Source organism: Aquarana catesbeiana, linkage group LG08 (assembly GCF_042186555.1).
Source record: "Aquarana catesbeiana isolate 2022-GZ linkage group LG08, ASM4218655v1, whole genome shotgun sequence".
In the NCBI taxonomy this organism is placed as follows: Eukaryota; Metazoa; Chordata; class Amphibia; order Anura; family Ranidae; genus Aquarana; species Aquarana catesbeiana.
Window position 1 is genome coordinate 22,252,535 of NC_133331.1, and position 18,570 is coordinate 22,271,104.

An 18,570-nucleotide genomic window follows, 5' to 3' on the forward strand; every position below is an offset into this window, starting at 1 on the left:
GCAATACCTAAGCTGTTTATACACTATTAGTATAAGTCTGAAAAAAAAAAAAAATAATATTCTTTATCCAAACTATTGGTAAATCCAGTGCAAGATTATTGCATTCTGACAGCCACCACTGACCCATGTCAGAATTCCTGGGGAACGACTGCATATGATTGCACCCAGCCACTGTTTGACTGACAATTTTCTGCCTGACTCGTGATTTTCAATCACAATATGTGAGGCGGGAATGGGCCGACAGGGGCACCCACTAAATCAATTTCATTTGGTTTCAAACAGTGTCTGGCCACCTTTACTTTAGCCAAATAACTTTTTTATGGTTTATATATTTTTTATTTATATTGTGTTCTGCAAAGAACAGAACATATGGGAAAATGTAAACAAAACGGGGGTGATTGCAAGATGCGATTAAACACCAGAGACAGTTAAGGACTGAAGAATTCCAAATCTGATTGAGAAGGAATGCTTGTGATGTTAAGACTAGAATGAAGATGTGAGTTCCAAGTTCCTTTAAATCTGGCCACAGTCAGCAATCGCAAGCTTCTTACTTGTCTTCCCTGATAGAGAACCATAGATTTCCATTTTTTTTTCACAACATCCATGCCTTCCACAACTGAACCAAACACAATATGCTTTCAATCAAGCCAACTGGTTGCAGTAGTACAGGTTGAAGAACTGGGAACCATTTGTGATAGGGTCAGCACTGGCCATAGACAGAATTCTTGGTCCAGTTTACTGTAGGCTAACATTTTCTTCAGCAAACTTCTTTCCATAGATAGATTTTCCAACATTGTGGTGGGTACAGTCTCCACCTTGGCATACAAAGTCTAGAATGACTCTGTGTTAGCAAGAGCCTATGTTACCAAATCCTGGTTGTCCAGTACACAACTGAAAAAAGTTCTTGCAGGTCTTTGGACATATATCAAATCTCAGCTCCATAATGATGCAGCTTAACGGGCTGCCAGTAGCTGTGATGTAGACCAAAAGTGGCTCATTGGCCATGGTGACGAGCCAGGGAACCTTCTGAATAGAAATTAATTTTTGAGTTATCATTCCTTTCGGCAAGAGAGGACAACCAGAAAATAACCTACAGAAGGTGTCCCTATGCTTAACTTAATTATTATTATTACAGGTATTTACATAGCACCATCAATTTATGCGGTCTGTTGTTTTTTAGCTTCCTTTAAAAGATCAAGGTGTCCAGCAAAAATGGCAGTTGGAGAGTTGAGACAAACTATTTACCAATGACAACGGTCAGCTTTTATTTATTTATGTAAAACCTTTATCCCAATAGGGAAAAAAACTGTTTGCTGTGACTACTTAATAAATGTTAGCTGGTGATCGTCTTTAAATTGTTAGTCACTTATGTAAAGTCCATCCAAATCTACTAGTCCATTTAACACTACCCTCTCCACAGATTGATAGTGTTGCTATCTAAGGGTGGCTATGCTGCTCCTCTATAGATACAGTGGAGAAGTGAATGTAGCCATCCTCAGACAGGAGATGTACTACTGGCTGATCACCACGTGAAAATAAAGGAATAATAGCCTTTAGCTTGAAAAAAAAATAAAATATTGCAGCCACCACATCCAATGATTGGTAAGCTACAATTTATTACATTTTTGTTTTTTGGGTTTAGTTAAACTTTAGCAATTTAAGTTAACAAGCTAACTTAAGATACCAAAAAAGTAGTTGCTAAAAAGTATTACTTAAACTACAATCTTTCTGCATTACTTTATAGTTTAATCCTCAAATGCATTCATTAATTTCAATTCAATGCAATGTTTATTCTTTATCACAATCCCGTTGAGGTGACAATTATATCCTCCCTTAGGCCTTAGATCCTCTATTTATATGGCATCATCACATAGATATTTGTAATCTATTGATTAAGTAAAATGCTGTCAGGTAAACTTTGCTGTCTCTACCATAATAAAAAGCTTTTTTTAGAAAATAAATATACAACGGCTGTAGGGAAAATAATACAAAAGTAACCATAACTTATTTATTGACTTATATAGGTTCATCAAATTTCACATGTTGGTAGAGTAACTCTTTGTCTATAGTAACTCTCTTTCTTTTTCTTTTTCATTGCAGGTAAATAATGGATTCCAAGCAGACGCAACGTGCCCTCACTGAGTTCTTGATGAAGGAGGGGTGCAGGCTGTCCGACAACCACAGAAGCCTACAGAATGTTTACAGAGATGACACCATTGACAAGAGCAAAGTGCACAGATGGATGAAGAAGTTTAGAAAAGGGTAAACTAGCACTGAAGACAAACCAGGCAGTGGGAAAACATCAATGAAGGACAGCCTGCACCTCTCCTCCTTCAAGAACTCAGTGACGACACATTGTTTCTGTCTGGAATCCATTATTTGAAATGAAAAATTATTATTTATTAAATTATTATTAAAAAATGTTTGCAATCAAAATAAATAAATAAGAAGAGCTACTATAGAGGAAGAGTTACTCTACCAACATGCAAAATATGAACGACCTATGTAAGTTAATAAAAAACTTATGGCCGCTTTTGCATTATTAAGGTAAAAGCATTACCAAGGTAAAAATAAGGTAAAATGTCAAAGAGTCCAAACAATAATTTATATTAGTTCATACTGAGACGAAATTAAGCAATCAACATGTTTCTGGGGCTCTTATACCCCTCCCTTTATCAGGGCTACAAAAAAACAAAGAACATCAAACTGAATTGCTACAAATATTACATGATAATAGTTTTAATAAATAACAGAGTTAAATGTCATTTCACAAATCTTTAAAACTAGGCAATGTGTTGTTTTTTTTAATCATATGATAACCTTAATAAAATTGTATCTAATTGAAGATATTTAAATTTCTAATAAATAAAAAATACCATCAAATAATATTAGCTTAAGCTAAATCAAAATGAAAAACAAAAAAATGATAACATACAGAATGATAAACTTATTGCAGAACCTCTAAACATTCAACAAAATAACCTCTAGATATACAATTAATAATTGATTGATAGCAACACATTTTTTTTTTTAAATTAACAGTGGTCAAAGTAGAAAAAATTAGTTTGTCTGTAGATTGTGTGAAAAATAAAATATTTTAGCAAGACAATATCCACAAAACAAAGCCTTTGTTTTCCTTAAATAATGTACAGTGCCTTGAAAAAGTATTCACCCCCCTTGGCTTTTTACCTATTTTGCTACATTACAGCCTTTAGTTCAATGTTTTTTAACCTGAATTCTATGTGATGGATCAGAACACAATAGTCTAAGTTGGTGGAATAAAATTAGAAAAATATTTACAAAAAACAATTTTTCAGAAATAAATGGTATGTGCGTATGTATTCACCCCCTTTTTTATGAAGCCCATAAAAAGCACTGGTGCAACCAATTACCTTCAGAAGTCACATAATTACTGAAATGATGTCCACCTGTGTGCAATCTAAGTGTCACATAATTTGTCATTACATATACACACCTTTTTGAAAGGCCCCAGAGGCTGCAACACCTAAGCAAGAGGCACCACTAACCAAACACTGCCATGAAGACCAATGAACTCTCCAAACAAGTAAGGGGCAATATTGTTGAGAAGTACAAGTCAGGGTTAGGTTATAAAAAAATACCCAAATCTTTGATGATCCCTAGGAGCACCATCAAATCTATCATAATCAAATGGAAAGACCATGGCACAGCAGCAAACCTGCCAAGAGACGGCCGCACACCAAAACTCATGGACCGGGCAAGGGGGGCATTAATCAGAGAGGCAGCACAGAGACATAAGGTAACCCTGGAGGAGCTGCAGAGTTCCACAGCAGAGACTGGAGTATCAGTACATAGGACGCCAATAAGCCATACTCTCCATAGAGTTGGACTTTATGGCAGAGTGGCCAGAAGAAAGCCATTACTTTCAGCAAAAAACAAAATGGCACGTTTTGAGTTTGCAAAAAGGCATGTGGGAGACTCCCAAAATGTATGGAGGAAGGTGCTCTGGTCTGATGAGACTAAAATTGAACTTTTTGGCCAGCAAAGAAAACGCTATGTCTGGTGCAAACCCAACACATCACTCAAAGAACACCATCCCCACTGTGAAACATGGTGGTGGCAGCATCATGCTGTGGGGATGTTTTTCAGCAGTCGGGACTGGGAAACTGGTCAGAGTTGAGGGAAAGATGGATGGTGCTAAATACATGGATATTCTTAAGCAAAACCTGTACCAACCTGTGTGTGATTTGAGGCTAGGACGGAGGTTCACCTTCCAGCAGGACAATGACCCCAAACACACTGCTAAAGAAACACTTGAGTGGTTTAAGGGGAAACATGTAAATGTGTTGGAATGGCCTAGTCAAAGCCCAGACCTCAATCCAATTGAAAATCTGTAGTCAGACTTAAAGATTGCTGTTCACAAGCGCAAACCATCCAACTTGAAGGAGCTTGAGCAGATTTGCAAGGAGGAATGGGCAAAAATCTCAGTGGTAAGATGTGGCAAACTCATAGAGACTTATCCAAAGTGACTTGGAGCTGTGATAGCCGCAAAAGGTGGCTCTACAAGGTATTGACTTTAGGGGGGTGAATAGTTATGCACATTGACTTTTTTTGTTATTTTGTCCTATTTGTTGTTTGCTTCACAATAAAAAAAATAATCTTTAAAGTTGTAGGCATGTTCTGTAAACTAAATGATGCAAATCCTCAAACAATCCATGTTAATTCCAGGTTGTGAGGCAACAAAACACGAACAATGCCAAGGGGGTGAATACTTTTGCAAGGCACTGTACATAGTACAATACTGAAAAGCTAAAGAGTACTTTAGAACAGCAGTATCAATTACTTATGATTCTAGTCTCATTTTTATTAGCTAATATAAGATATGGAATCAGGAATGCAGCCACTTTTTTTTTTGTTTGCTTGTCTTTGTTTTTGTATGTGTTGTTTGTTTTTTTGTTTTTGTTTTTGTTTTTTACTGGTTTGTTACAGTTGTTTGTTTATGTTTTTGAATGCAAAATTAAGATATTGTTGACCAAAATCTACACAGTATATTATGAGATTTCATATTTCTCTGATATGATTTGGTAAATGAGAGTTCTTGACCATGAATGAAAGCTTCAACACAACAACAGACATTTATTGGTAAATAGTATGAAGGTCTAAAATTAACAAAAACAATCTATCTAGTTACAGAGAAAAAACATTATTAAGAGAGATACTAAATACAAACAGTGAGAGAGAAAAGACATAAGACAAACATATTGTCAGGGCCTAGGTTTGAACCTGGGGCTTCTGGCTGTGTCTGACAGTAACTCTTCTCACGGAGCTACCCGAGATACTGGACAGCTCTGTGCCTAATCCATTGGACAATCCTTCCTTGTGCCTTGTTTTCTGCAGAACCTTAAACTCTTTGCTCCTCCCATAAAGTTCCTGATTTAAGCCATGTCTCTGAACTTCCGATCTGCCAGATTATTGTGCTCTCTCCAGCCAATATCTCACTCCTGTCTTCCCTGCTGCCATATTTGGTACCACTTGGTATTGGCCCTTGGCTTGTTTCTCAACTATGTTTCTAACTGATCTCAACCTGCAACTACTCATTACTGACCTTTTGGCTTGTTTACTGACTACACTTCTGTTTTATCCCTATCTGCCTATCGGCTTCAGGACCTGGCTTTCTCACTTCCTGGTGGGGCGATCCTGAGGACTGTGACATGGTACTAACATGCAGCAAAATCCATTTCCACCATCAGGAGCTCTGGTGAACATCGGTTAGTACTTGCACTGGAGATGAGCCTGTGTCATCCGCTAGCAGGACCTGCCGGTGTACCTATCCCACTGATTCCTGTGTGAGCTTCCCACTGCTATAGCAACTGGTCTTCGAGCTTGACCCCTGATCCTGACACATTTAGATATTAGTGCAAAGGATATATTCCATAATTGCCATGGAACTGTGCGTGAGGGCCCCATTATGGTAACTGGTGTTCCAAAGACTTCTCTCCCCTACTCCATCTAGTGTGTGTATTTTTATAGGTCTTTCCTTCATTAGTTTGCATGGGATGATTCTGATTGGTGGGCATCTCTATTCAAATCTTACTCATCCTTTTTAAGACTGGCTAGTTTCCAATCCCCTGTATTTAACATAAGTCAGCCCCCTTGAACACAAATCCTTAGTGCAAATTTTTTTGGAGGGAAAATTAAGTATGCAAGTTCATGACTTTTTTTCATGGGAAATTAAGTATTCATGAAAGGCTGGCCACCTTCATTGCATTTTTTTAATGAAGGAGAGGTCTATAACAATACACACACTAGATGGAGTGGGGGGGGAGTCTTTGGAGCACCAGTTACAAGAATAGGGCCCTCAAGCACAGGAAATTATGGAATATATGCTTTGTACTTAAATGTAGCGATACTCCCATAGGGGCTGCTGAAAGTTGTGGCCCACCTGTCACCCTGCCCAGCCCAGCATTCACTTCCCAATCTCCTTGGAGACAATGAACAGTCCATATGCTTGTTTTTGTATTCTTATTGAGGGATTTGAACTTGGATAGGGAAGGGAATATATGGGATGCCCAGTAGAACAAACAATTGGTTGATTGTATCTCAATTCTCTCTCTTTCTCTCCTGCACAACTCTTCACTTCCAGGTACAGCCAGCACATGGTCAGGCCCAACACTGACTCAATCAGGCCCTAGAAATTCCCATTTTCCAGCAGGGACCGCAGGCCCCTTAAATGTAGCAAAATAATAGGAAGTCTTTGTGTGCTAGCTGACCTATGGTGGACTACTGCTCCCAGTCAGCCCTCTTCAGGGCCTGACAGCCCTCCTGGCTTCAGCTGCCTGACTCCACCACCCATGAAATTTCACTCCTTACTGGCTCCACACCCAGCTCTGACTGTTTCCTCCAAGTCCTCTCTGGCATGCCTCTCCAGTCCTCCAGATAGCACATGTCACTCACCAGCCCTCCTGACTGCAAACCAGTGGTTCCCTCCTGAAGACTTGCCTGGCAGTACTAGCTCGTGCTGTCCTCTCTGACTCCTCTCTGTGCCTCCTGTTCAGATCCTTCATGTGTTAAAAGGTTCTGTCCTGCACCAAAGTTGCAGGCCCAAGGTCACCCCCCAGAATGGGGAGAGCCCCCAAAGGCCCAGACAGACTGGGACACCATTGTCAGTTCTTCCACCCGACAACTTCTCCCCAGCTGGGCTGACTCTGGGTATATATAGGAGGCCTGCCCTCTGCCAATCCTAGTTGGGGATTGGTCAGGGCTCCCTGAGACACCCCAAACAGCTCCACCTCTTTTCCCTGCCTCTCTTATAGAATCCTCTAGAAGGAAAAGGGAAGTGACAATGAAGTAATGCTGTCTGTGAGTCACCAGCCTACTCTGAGCCACTCCCAGCCCACACAGATTAAAACAAAAAGGCCTAGCTTCCAGCTAGGCCTGCCTAAATTTACCTGTTCTAAGCAAATCTTACCTCTAGCACCTATCTAAGTAGAGGGTGCTACATACATTTTTTTTATTATGTCTTTTCTTTCTCACGGTTTGTATTTAGAAGTATGTTAGAGCTCTCTTAATAAGGTTTATTTTGTTTAACTAGTAATTGTTTTTTGTTAGTTTTAGACCTTCATACAATTTACAATATTAACATTTATTGTATATTTACTGCCAGACGTGGTAAATATATAATACATATTAATATGGTAATGAAAAATATATTTTTAATAGGAAAGGAATTTAAAACCTTAACAGGTTGAATTTGATGGGCTGGTGTCTTTATTTAGCCTTACCAACTACATAAAATACTCCTTTTATACCTTATATTTTGCAGACAGCAAAAATGGAGAAATGCTCAAACAGTACAGAAAACGTGTTCCACATCTTAGCATTTTCCACCTCTGAAAGCGGACAATGTCTCCTTTTTACTGCAGTTCTATTGATGTATCTGACGACCATCCTTGGAAACATGACCATTGCTCTATTGGTGTGTCTGGTTCCCCAGCTCCATACTCCAATGTATTTCTTCTTGGGTAATCTTGCCATAGTTGATATTATACACGTTTCAGTAACTCTTCCGAAACTTCTCTTCATACTCCTAACACATGACCACCGGATTTCTTTCTCTGCTTGTATGACTCAGGTGTACTTCTTCTCATTGTCAGCCGTGTGTGATATTTTTGTGTTGACCTCAATGTCCTATGACCGATATGTGGCAGTTTGTAAGCCATTACAATATTCTTCCTTAATAAGTAAAGATGTTTGCAATGCAATAATTCTATTCATTTATTTTACATCTGGTAATGATGCAGCAATCAATGTAATAGTTACGTCTCTGTTGACCTTCTGTCCCACACAAAATGTTGACCATTTCTTTTGTGAGTTGACAACATTGTACTCCATTTCCTCTAGTGATACTACAAGCAGAAGCATATTTCTGGTATTCCAGATTATATTGCTGGCCTCTTTGCCATTTTTGCTTATTATAACTTCCTATATATTCATCATCTCTGCCATATTGAACATTCAGTCCTCAAAGGGGCGACAGAAGGCTTTTTCCAGTTGTTCCTCCCACCTCACCATAGTGATAATCTTCTTTGGTCCAATCATTATACTGTACAGTAAACCAGAATCTGAGCATTCTAGGGAACTAGACAAGTTGTTGTCATTGCTGTATACGGCGGTGGTTCCATTGCTCAACCCATTTGTCTACACTTTGAGGAATAAAGATATTCTGAATGCTATAAGGGATGTAACAAGGAGGAGGAACATATTTTAGTGAAACTGTTTTTCAAAAGATAATCTATTATATATTTAAAACAAATTTATTTTACCAGCGCTCTCTCACATCCATCAGTAACTTGCTGGATGTCTGGACGTACGGCTGGTCTTTGAAAGAACTCTGTGCTCAAGGTAAAGCATGATTTTGGAGAAGTTTTGCTTTGTCACTATTTATATATAATTTTTACTAACCTGAAACATTACCTCTCTCCTTTTAAGATTATGCATAGTATAATACGCTGTGGGAATGGCCAACCAATTAACTATCTATAATATAATTTATATGTGTATCTATATATCTATATAGGGATTTTATCTCATTTCGAAATCAATATACATATCCAACTAAGATCTTTGGCCATTTCTAAATATTTTTCAGTATTATTTCTATTGCAATATACACATTATAGTCACTAGATCATTATATTAAAATATGGGCCACCTATGTATATATATATATATATATATATATATATATATATATATATATATATATATATATATATATATATATATATATATATCATCTCCTTTAGATACCCTAGCACATATTTTCTTAATATTAGATCATCTGCTAGATACTTCTAATTGATAGACCATTGTTGTATATCCTGCAGTTGCTGTTATTCCCTTCATTTGCTGTGGCTTCTCCTGCTTTGGTTGTGTGCAATGGCCATACCCAGGTACACCACGTTAACTAGAGTGAGAAAATATTTATATAAATAAATGTATATTAGTACACCTTTGCTCCAGTTTGGGGTTACATTTTAAATTGTTCTTCATTACAGGGTTTTCCGCCTGGGGCCCCAGTATATCCCCTTGGCCACTCCTTTGCTGTGGAATGTGAGAGGAGCTTCCAGCCCTTTCCTTGGGAGTATTGTTTACAGCACTCAGTCTTTTAGAGACTGTTGTTGATGCCTATATGAAATAGCGAATCTACAGACACAGTTTTTACTGCTATATATTTTGATTCGTCTTGCTACCAAACACTATGTAAGTGTTTGGTAGTTAAAATTTTCCATACAATCGCTTGTTTGATTATAACTCTTTATCACTAGAAATTTACTGTTCTTTAACTATGTTATAGATATATTTTCCTCTTCATACACACCTGAAGAAGGAGAAAGACTGTACTCCGAAACGCGTTGGATGCAAAGAGGACTTCATATGTGTTTACAAATATGGTGACAATATTAGAAACTGTTTAGACAATCCATCTTTTCATATCTATATATGTACATTTTTAGTGATTATGTTTAATCATTAATAAATATTTGTTGTACTAAAAATACTTTGTATACTCCCTCAACTACACTACTATGCGCCTTTAAAGTTCACCTAGCAAATATTCTCTTTTCTAATCTATTTTATCAGTGCAATGTGCAGAAATATCTTGCTCATGGGTTTGGAAACTGGTACTGGAAAGTACTAATTTAGAGTTTTGGTCCATGCTTATTAAAACATCATGTAATTCTTGCAGCTCTGTCGGTCAAACGTATGTCCTGAATAGGACCTCTTATTCAACTTCATTCCAAAAGGTTAAAATTCTGACTCTGCCATCCATGAGAGCAGAAACAAAAAATTCTAAAGCTGGCCATGGATGCCTTATGTTTTTTTTAATCAGGCAGTGAGCTGAATACATTTTTTTTATGTATTTCCCCATCCACACAAGCGAAGGGGATGGTGGAATCCTAGATGCTGTGACATTGTATTCTGACAGCGGGACTCCTGTTATTGGCTGCAAAAAATAATATACAAAAATGAAGTATTTGTATGAAATATCTATCTATCTATCTATCTATCTATCTATCTATCTATCTATCTATCTATCTATCTATCTATCTATCTATCTATCTATCTATCTATCTATCTTCTGGAGATGAGGGACTCTCCTAGCTGCCAGGGGAAGAACTCCTCCAGTGAGAGTGGGGGGGCAGCAAAGGGAAAGGAAAGACAGATTCTGGTGGTAGGGGACTCAATTCTTAGAAGGACAGAGAGGGCAATCTGTAACCAAGACCTGAAGCACCGAACAGTATGTTGTCTACCGGGCGCTCGGGTTCGGCACATCACGGACCTTGTGGACAGATTACTGGGAGGGGCTGGGGAAGACCCGGCTGTCATGGTGCACGTTGGCACCAATGACAAAGTCAGAGGCAGATGGGGTGTCCTAAAGAACGATTTTAGGGACTTAGGTGCTAAATTGAGGAAAAGGACCTCCAAGGTAGTGTTCTCAGGAATACTACCGGTACATCGAGCCACACCAGAAAGGCAGAGGGAGATTACGGAAGTAAACAAGTGGCTGAAGAGCTGGTGTAGTAAGGAGGGGTTTGGGTTCCTGGAGGACTGGGCCGACTTCTCAGTCGGTAACCGGTACTATAGAAGGGACGGACTGCACCTAAATGAGGAGGGTGCAGATCTGCTGGGAATGAAGATGGCCAAAAAGTTAGAGGGGTTTTTAAACTAGGCGATGGGAGGGAGGGTCCAGAGACAGTGATAGCCAGCGCGGAAGATATTCCAGAGGGTAGTATTGGGGGCATTAGTGGTAGGTTAACCAAAGCACAAAAACACAAGGTGAGTATAGTAGCAAGTCCTAGTTGCAATCTTGAAACACCCAATACGAGGACAATATGCGACCGGTCTAAACTATGTGGCATGTTCACCAATGCCAGGAGCATGGCGGACAAGATGGGTGAACTAGAGATACTGTTGTGCAAGGAGGATTTGGATTTTGTGGGAATTTCAGAGACCTGGTTCAACAGCTCTCATGATTGGCTGGCAAACATTCAAGGGTATACCCTATGCCGCAAGGATAGAGAGGGTAAAAAAGGGGGAGGGGTATGCCTATATATCAAGAATAATGTACAAGTGAATGTGAGAGATGACATCACTGAGGGAGCTAGGGAGGAGGTGGAATCTTTATGGGTAGAGCTCCAAAGGGATGTAGCTAAGGGGAAAATAATACTGGGAGTATGCTATAGGCCCCCTAACCTGAGGGAGGAAGTGGAGACGGATCTCCTATCACAAATTGGATTAGCAGCAAGGATGGGAAGTGTTATCATAATGGGGGATTTTAATTATCCAGACATAGACTGGGCGGAGGGAACCGCGCATTCATTTAAGGCTCGCCAGTTCCTTAATGTCTTGCAGGAAAATTTTATGGGTCAGATGGTAGACGCACCAACTAGAAATAAAACATTACTGGATCTACTGATTACCAACAATACAGACCTGATCACAGATGTGGAAATACGGGGCAATTTAGGTAACAGCGATCACAGGTCAATTGAATTTATTCTTCTCCTCAGTATTCACGAGTGAATCGGGGGGCTTCAGTAACCAAAACTGCAGTGTTTATCCTGATGACACAACACAGGAAGCACCTCCATGGTTAACAGAGGACGGAATTAAAATTAGACTTGAGAAACTTAACATTAATAAATCACCGGGACCAGATGGCTTGCATCCGAGGGTACTTAGGGAACTCAGTCAGGTGATTGCCAGACCATTGTACCTAATTTTTACAGACAGTCTATTGACTGGAATGGTACCAGTTGATTGGAGAAAAGCCAATGTAGCACCAATATTTAAAAAGGGCCCAAAAAACATCCCTGGGAATTACAGACCAGTTAGCCTAACATCAATAGTATGTAAACTCTTGGAGGGGATGATAAGGGACTATATACAAGATTTTAGTAATAAGAATGATATCATTAGCAGTAATCAGCATGGATTCATGAAGAATCGTTCTTGCCAAACCAATCTATTAACCTTCTATGAGGAGGTGAGTTGCCATCTAGATAAAGGAAGGCCCGTAGACGTGGTGTATCTGGATTTTGCAAAAGCATTTGACACAGTTCCCCATAAACGTTTACTGTACAAAATAAGGTGCTTTGGCATGGACCATAGGGTGAGTACATGGATTGAAAACTGGCTACAAGGGTGTGTTCAGAGGGTGGTGATAAATGGGGAGTACTCAGAATGGTCAGGGGTGGGTAGTGGGGTTCCCCAGGGTTCTGTGCTGGGACCAATCCTATTTAATTTGTTCATAAACGATCTGGAGGATGGGATAAACAGTTCAATCTCTGTATTTGCAGACGATAGTAAGCTAAGCAGGGCAATAACTTCTCCGCAGGATGTGGAAATCTTGCAAAAAGACCTGAACAAATTAATGGGGTGGGCGACTACATGGCAAATGAGGTTCAATGTAGAAAAATGTAAAATAATGCATTTGGGTGGCAAAAATATAAATGCAATCTATACACTGGGGGGAGAACCTCTGGGGGAATCTAGGATGGAAAAGGACCTGGGGGTCCTAGTAGATGATAGGCTTAGCAATGGCATGCAATGCCAAGCTGCTGCTAATAAAGCAAACAGAATATTGGCATGCATTAAAAGGGGGATCAACTCCAGAGATAAAACGATAATTCTCCCGCTCTACAAGACTCTGGTCCGGCCGCACCTGGAGTATGCTGTCCAGTTCTGGGCACCAGTCCTCAGGAGAGATGTACTGGAAATTTAGCGAGTACAAAGAAGGGCAACAAAGCTAATAAAGGGTCTGGAGGATCTTAGTTATGAGGAAAGGTTGCAAGCTCTGAACTTATTCTCTCTGGAGAAGAGACGCTTGCGAGGGGATATGATTTCAATTTACAAATACTGTACTGGTGACCCCACAATAGGGATAAAACTTTTTCGTAGAAGAGAGTTTAATAAGACTCGCGGCCACTCATTACAATTAGAAGAAAAGAGGTTTAACCTTAAACTACGTAGAGGGTTCTTTACTGTAAGAGCGGCAAGGATGTGGAATTCCCTTCCACAGGCGGTGGTCTCACCGGGGAGCATTGATAGCTTCAAGAAACTATTAGATAATCACCTGAATGACCGCAACATACAGGGATATGTAATGAAATACTGACACATAATCACACACATAGGTTGGACTTGATGGACTTGTGTCTTTTTTCAACCTCACCTACTATGTAACTATGTATGTAACTATGATAGATAGATAGATAGATAGATAGATAGATAGATAGATAGATAGATAGATAGATAGATAGATAGATAGATAGATAGATAGATAGATAGATAGATAGATAGATAGATAGATAGATAGAGATATATAAAATGGATGACATTGTTACTTTAAGTAATGATAAAGTTATTAGAGAATAAACAGACCCATATTGTAAATGTAAAAATTTCTCTGGTCTGTAAGGGGTATACAGATATAAGTATTTAGTTAATATGCTTTATATCTTGACTGTAGGAAATGTCCCTCTCTGGATGGGTACTTTTGCCTCAGCAGTCACTTAGCTCATGCATTTTTTTTTTTCAAATATAAATCTTTATTCAACATCCGGAGAGGATAAGACATCATTACAACCTTTTTTTTTTATACATCGATATGCAGACATAACTGAGGACACATCCTCTGTTAGTACCAAGAATAAATAAAGGCACAGCTTTTAACAGAGTAATCTTCTTGGTTTCATCAGTAATTATATCACAGCATTAATGTACAGTCTCAAATCCTAATGTCATATTAGTACGTTATCAGGTAAGTCTATCCCTCTCCATTTCCGATTTTCTTAAAAATATAGAAAAGAGTAGTTCAGAATGAAAAGATGAAAACACCGAGGGAAGAGAGGGGGAGGAAAGATAGAATAATAGGGACAAGCTAAAAAGAAGGGGGGGGGGGAATGAAAGGGGAAGGCCCTTAGATAGCCAGCTGAGGGAAAGGGGAGACAGAAATAGGGAGGGGAGGGGGAGGCCTGTGGGGGGGGGAGGAGATGAGGAAACAGGGGAAAGAAGAGGTGAAATACAAGCAAAGGGGGCTCATGGAGGCAACAACCGCACCCGCCCACATCACTACTAGTCGCCCATATCTTAATCTATTTTAGTTTATCTTCCCCCCTTATAGAACCGTGTGTCCGGCCAATTGGATACTTATTAACCTGGAGTCTGACTCTCCAGGAGAGCTTGGCCCTCGTCTGAGAAAATGAACATATTCCACAAAGACCACGTCCTGGAAAATCGTTAATTTTGGTTCCGGGATGTGAGAACGAGATCTTACATTTTTTTGATATCCTCCACTTTCCTAACCCACATACTAATAGTAGGAGGTTGCTTGGATTTCCAGAGTAAGGGAATACACGCTTTGGCAGCGTCAAGGAGGTGACGGATCAATGACTTTTTGTAGTCCTTGCCAGGTATATTGGAGGCATGTAGGAGGAAGAGGGCTGGATCTGCAGCTATGGGGCGTTCAGTGAATCTCTGTGTCGTATTTTGGACGGTCTTCCAGAACTGTCCCAACATGGGGCAACTCCAAAAGACATGTAGTAGAGTTCCCCTTTCGCTCTGGCATCTCCAACAGCGATCCGAGGTAGATGGGAATATGATATTTAATTTTGCTGGGGTGTTGTACCACCTGGTGAGAATCTTATAATTAGTCTCTTGCATCTCTGTGCATATCGAGGATTTATGTATGAATTGTAATATGTTCTGCTTTTGGCGAGGCGTGAAGGTACAGTGCAAGTCCTTCTCCCAAGCCTCTAGACAATGCAATCGGGGTTCCTCTAATGGAGTAATCAATAGTTGGTATGTGGCAGAAAGGGCGTGGGACATTGGGCCCTCTTCCGAACAATATGTTTCATAAGTGGTCAGTGTTGAAGTGTAGCTACCAGGGGGGGAGAGTGATTTGAGAAAATGAGAGAGTTGTGTTGCTCTCCAAAAATCCAGGCGGAAGTGTCCGTCTGAACTCATGAGTTCGGTCAAGGTGGGCCATCGGTTATTCCTAAAAAAATGAGAGGCTTCGAAACAGTTTGACTGTCGCAGTAGGTGAAAACTTGGGTCTGTATATCCCGGCGTGAATTCCGGTGTTCCTAATATCGGGCGGAGCTGAGAGTTTTGTGATGAGAGTCGGTATTGTGTAAATAAGAATGAACACGTACGTATTGTCAAACCTATTAGGGGGTGATTTTTAACTGCTCTAGGTAAGACGGTGTGAATCCATGGTGTTCTGTGCTGGGGGACCGTGCATTGGGTTTGTTCCATTCTAGTCCACTGTTTAGTGGACTGGTGGCGGTTCCAGTCAATTAGTCTGGTCAGATGAGTCGCATAGTAGTATTTGCGGAGGTCAGGAACTGCTAGACCTCCAAATGATTTGGGGAGTGTTATCTGACGTCTGTTGAGTCTGGGTCTTTTATGAGCCCAGATAAAATCAGAGAACAGAGCGCTGATTTGAGCAAAAAAGGAGGAGGGGATTTGAATCAGTGCCTGCAATAGTACAAAAATTTGGGCAGTATACACATCTTTAGAATATTGCATCTACCGAACCATGAATGTAGCCCTGTATGCCATTTGGCCAGTAGAGCCCGGACCCCTGACAGTAGCGGTGGGAAGTTCAAGGAAAATATCTGGGATATTTTGGGGGGTATAAGTGTTCCTAGATATTTTAGGGCCGTCGCCGTCCATTTGAATTTAAAACTGTCTTTAAGTGTTTGGAGTAAATCTGAAGGCATACCAACACTCATTGCTTCGGACTTGTCAAAATTGATTTTCATATTTGAAATACTTCCATATGCCCGAAACTCCTGCAGAAGATTAGGAAGAGAGATCAGTGGCTTAGTGAGAGAGAACAACATGTCGTCTGCATATGCAGCGATTTTATGTTGTGAGTCTCCCATATCAACTCCTGTTATGTCAGGGTTGGAGCGTATAGTACACAGGAAGGGTTCCAGTGACAGGGCGAAGAGGAGCGGGGACAGAGGGCAACCCTGGCGGGTTCCGTTTTTAATCATAAAAGGATCTGAAAGGACCCCATTAGCACGTACTTGGGCCGTCGGGTCCGTGTAGACCGACTTGATCCAATTTAGCATTTTACTGCCCATTCCCACGTGATCCAAAACAGAGATCATAAACTTCCAATCCACCCTGTCAAAGGCCTTCTCCGCGTCCGTGCTTAAAAATATACAGGGGTTTTTTCTTTGTTGACTATGTGTAATAGGTTAAGGACTCTGATTGTGTTGTCCCTAGCCTCTCTAGTTGGGACAAACCCTACTTGGTCTTGGTGGATTAAGGACGGAATATATTGTTGAATTCTGGTGGCTATTATTTTAGTGAAAATCTTTAGGTCTACATTGAGGAGTGAGATAGGCCTGTAGCTTCCGCATGCAGTTGCATCCTTACCCTCCTTGGGTATCACCGTGATGTGCGCTGATAGAGTATCCCGAGGGATTTTCCTTCCCGAGCCCAAGGAGTTGTAAAATTTGTATAGATGTTCCCCTAGGTACGGCAACATGAGTTTGTAATATTGGGCAGTGAACCCGTCTGGGCCCGGGGCTTTCCCTAGTTTTATGGTACCTACTGCCAGTTTTATTTCTTCTATGGAGATGGGGTCCTCCAGCAAGGCGCTGGTCTCAGCGGGTAATTTAGGCAGTCCAGACTTGGACAGATAGTCCTCAATTTGAGAACGTGAGGGGGTTGGTTTCTGTATGTTGTAAAGGGAGGCATAGAAGTCTTTAAATTCTCGTGCAATGCTTTTGGGGAGTGTAATTTTCTGGCCTGAGGTCGTCCTAAGGTGCGGGATGTAACTTGCTAAAACCTGTTCCTTCAGTGAGTTGGCTAGGATTCTACCACACTTATTCCCTGATTCATACGCCACCCGTCGACATACCTGTATCGCCGCTTTGGCCCGATATTGCATTATGTCTGTGATTTTGGCACGTATAAGCAGGAGTTCCGCTTCTCCCGCAGGAGTCTGAGCATGTTTGTGTTTAGCCTCAGTTTTATGTAAGTCCTCTAAGAGCGACTTCAATTGCACCGCACGTTGCCTCTTTATACGTGCCCCATGTTTGATTAGGACTCCTCGCATCACTGCCTTGTGAGCTTCCCACACAATCCCCGGGTCACTGTCAGGGGCGTCATTAGTCTGAAAATAAAATTCCAATTCCTTAACTACCTCTTTGTGGATCTCTTCATCCTGTAGAAGACTTTCATTCAGTCTCCATGTCCGCGTTCTAGAAGTAAGGCTATCAGTTAGGGCATACGTCATTATAACAGGGGCGTGGTCAGACCAAGTAATGGAAGCAATTGAGGAACTGTGGATGGCATGTAGTTGGGCATGGGGGACTAGGAAGTAATCAATCCTAGAGTAAAGTTTGTTTGGATTAGAGTAAAAAGTGTAGTCTCGTTCTGACGGATGAAGAAGTCTCCATACGTCAATCAGTTGTGCTTTGTGTAGAGAGCGGGCTATACGTTTCCTCACTGCCGGCGTAACCGATGAGTACCCTGAGGAAGTGTCTTCGGCTGGGATCAGTGGAACATTAAAATCTCCCCCCAGGATCAATTGGCCCCCAGTAAACCCCTCCAAAATGTCTAGTGTCTTAGAGATAAACTGATCTTGGTGGCTGTTAGGTGCGTAAATGTTCGCCAGCGTCACCTCCATGCCCCCGATGTCTCCTCTGAGGAACAAATATCGGCCCTCCGGGTCCGTTTTCACCTTTGTGCACTTCAAAGGGACAGACCGTGAAATCAGTATGGACACACCCCGAGACTTAACAGCCCCATACATAGAGTGGTACACCGTTGGGTAACATCTGCTCCTCAGTATTGGTAGATTACCTTCTTTAAAGTGGGTCTCCTGTATAAAAGCCAAATTGGCCTTGTGGCGCTGGAGATCATTCAGCAACATGCGCCTTTTTTCCGGTACATTTAGGCCTTTCACGTTTAAGGACAACACAGTCACCGCCTCCATGGCCCCCCCGTGAAATGTGAATAACTTAAAAAGGGAGGGTAGGTTTGGGAATGAGGGAAGAAGAGGAA

At 40.8% G+C, this 18,570-nt stretch overlaps 1 protein-coding gene and 1 pseudogene across 1 annotated transcript; one reads left to right on the plus strand and one right to left on the minus strand.

The window, feature by feature from the left end:
- Nucleotides 1-513: 513 nt before the first annotated feature.
- LOC141105230 (peptidyl-prolyl cis-trans isomerase-like) lies at nt 514-1,005 on the minus strand (annotated as a pseudogene).
- A 6,805-nt stretch (nt 1,006-7,810) lies between these two features.
- LOC141105229 (olfactory receptor 1J21-like) lies at nt 7,811-8,746 on the plus strand. The gene has a single exon (XM_073595118.1). It carries the CDS (start codon nt 7,811-7,813, stop codon nt 8,744-8,746), a length of 936 nt encoding a protein of 311 aa, XP_073451219.1.
- Nucleotides 8,747-18,570: the final 9,824 nt, after the last annotated feature.

Bases quoted from the DNA above. Each gene is read 5' to 3' on its own strand.
- LOC141105229 (XM_073595118.1), top strand. From the start codon at position 7,811: ATGGAGAAATGCTCAAACAGTACAGAAAACGTGTTCCACATCTTAGCA.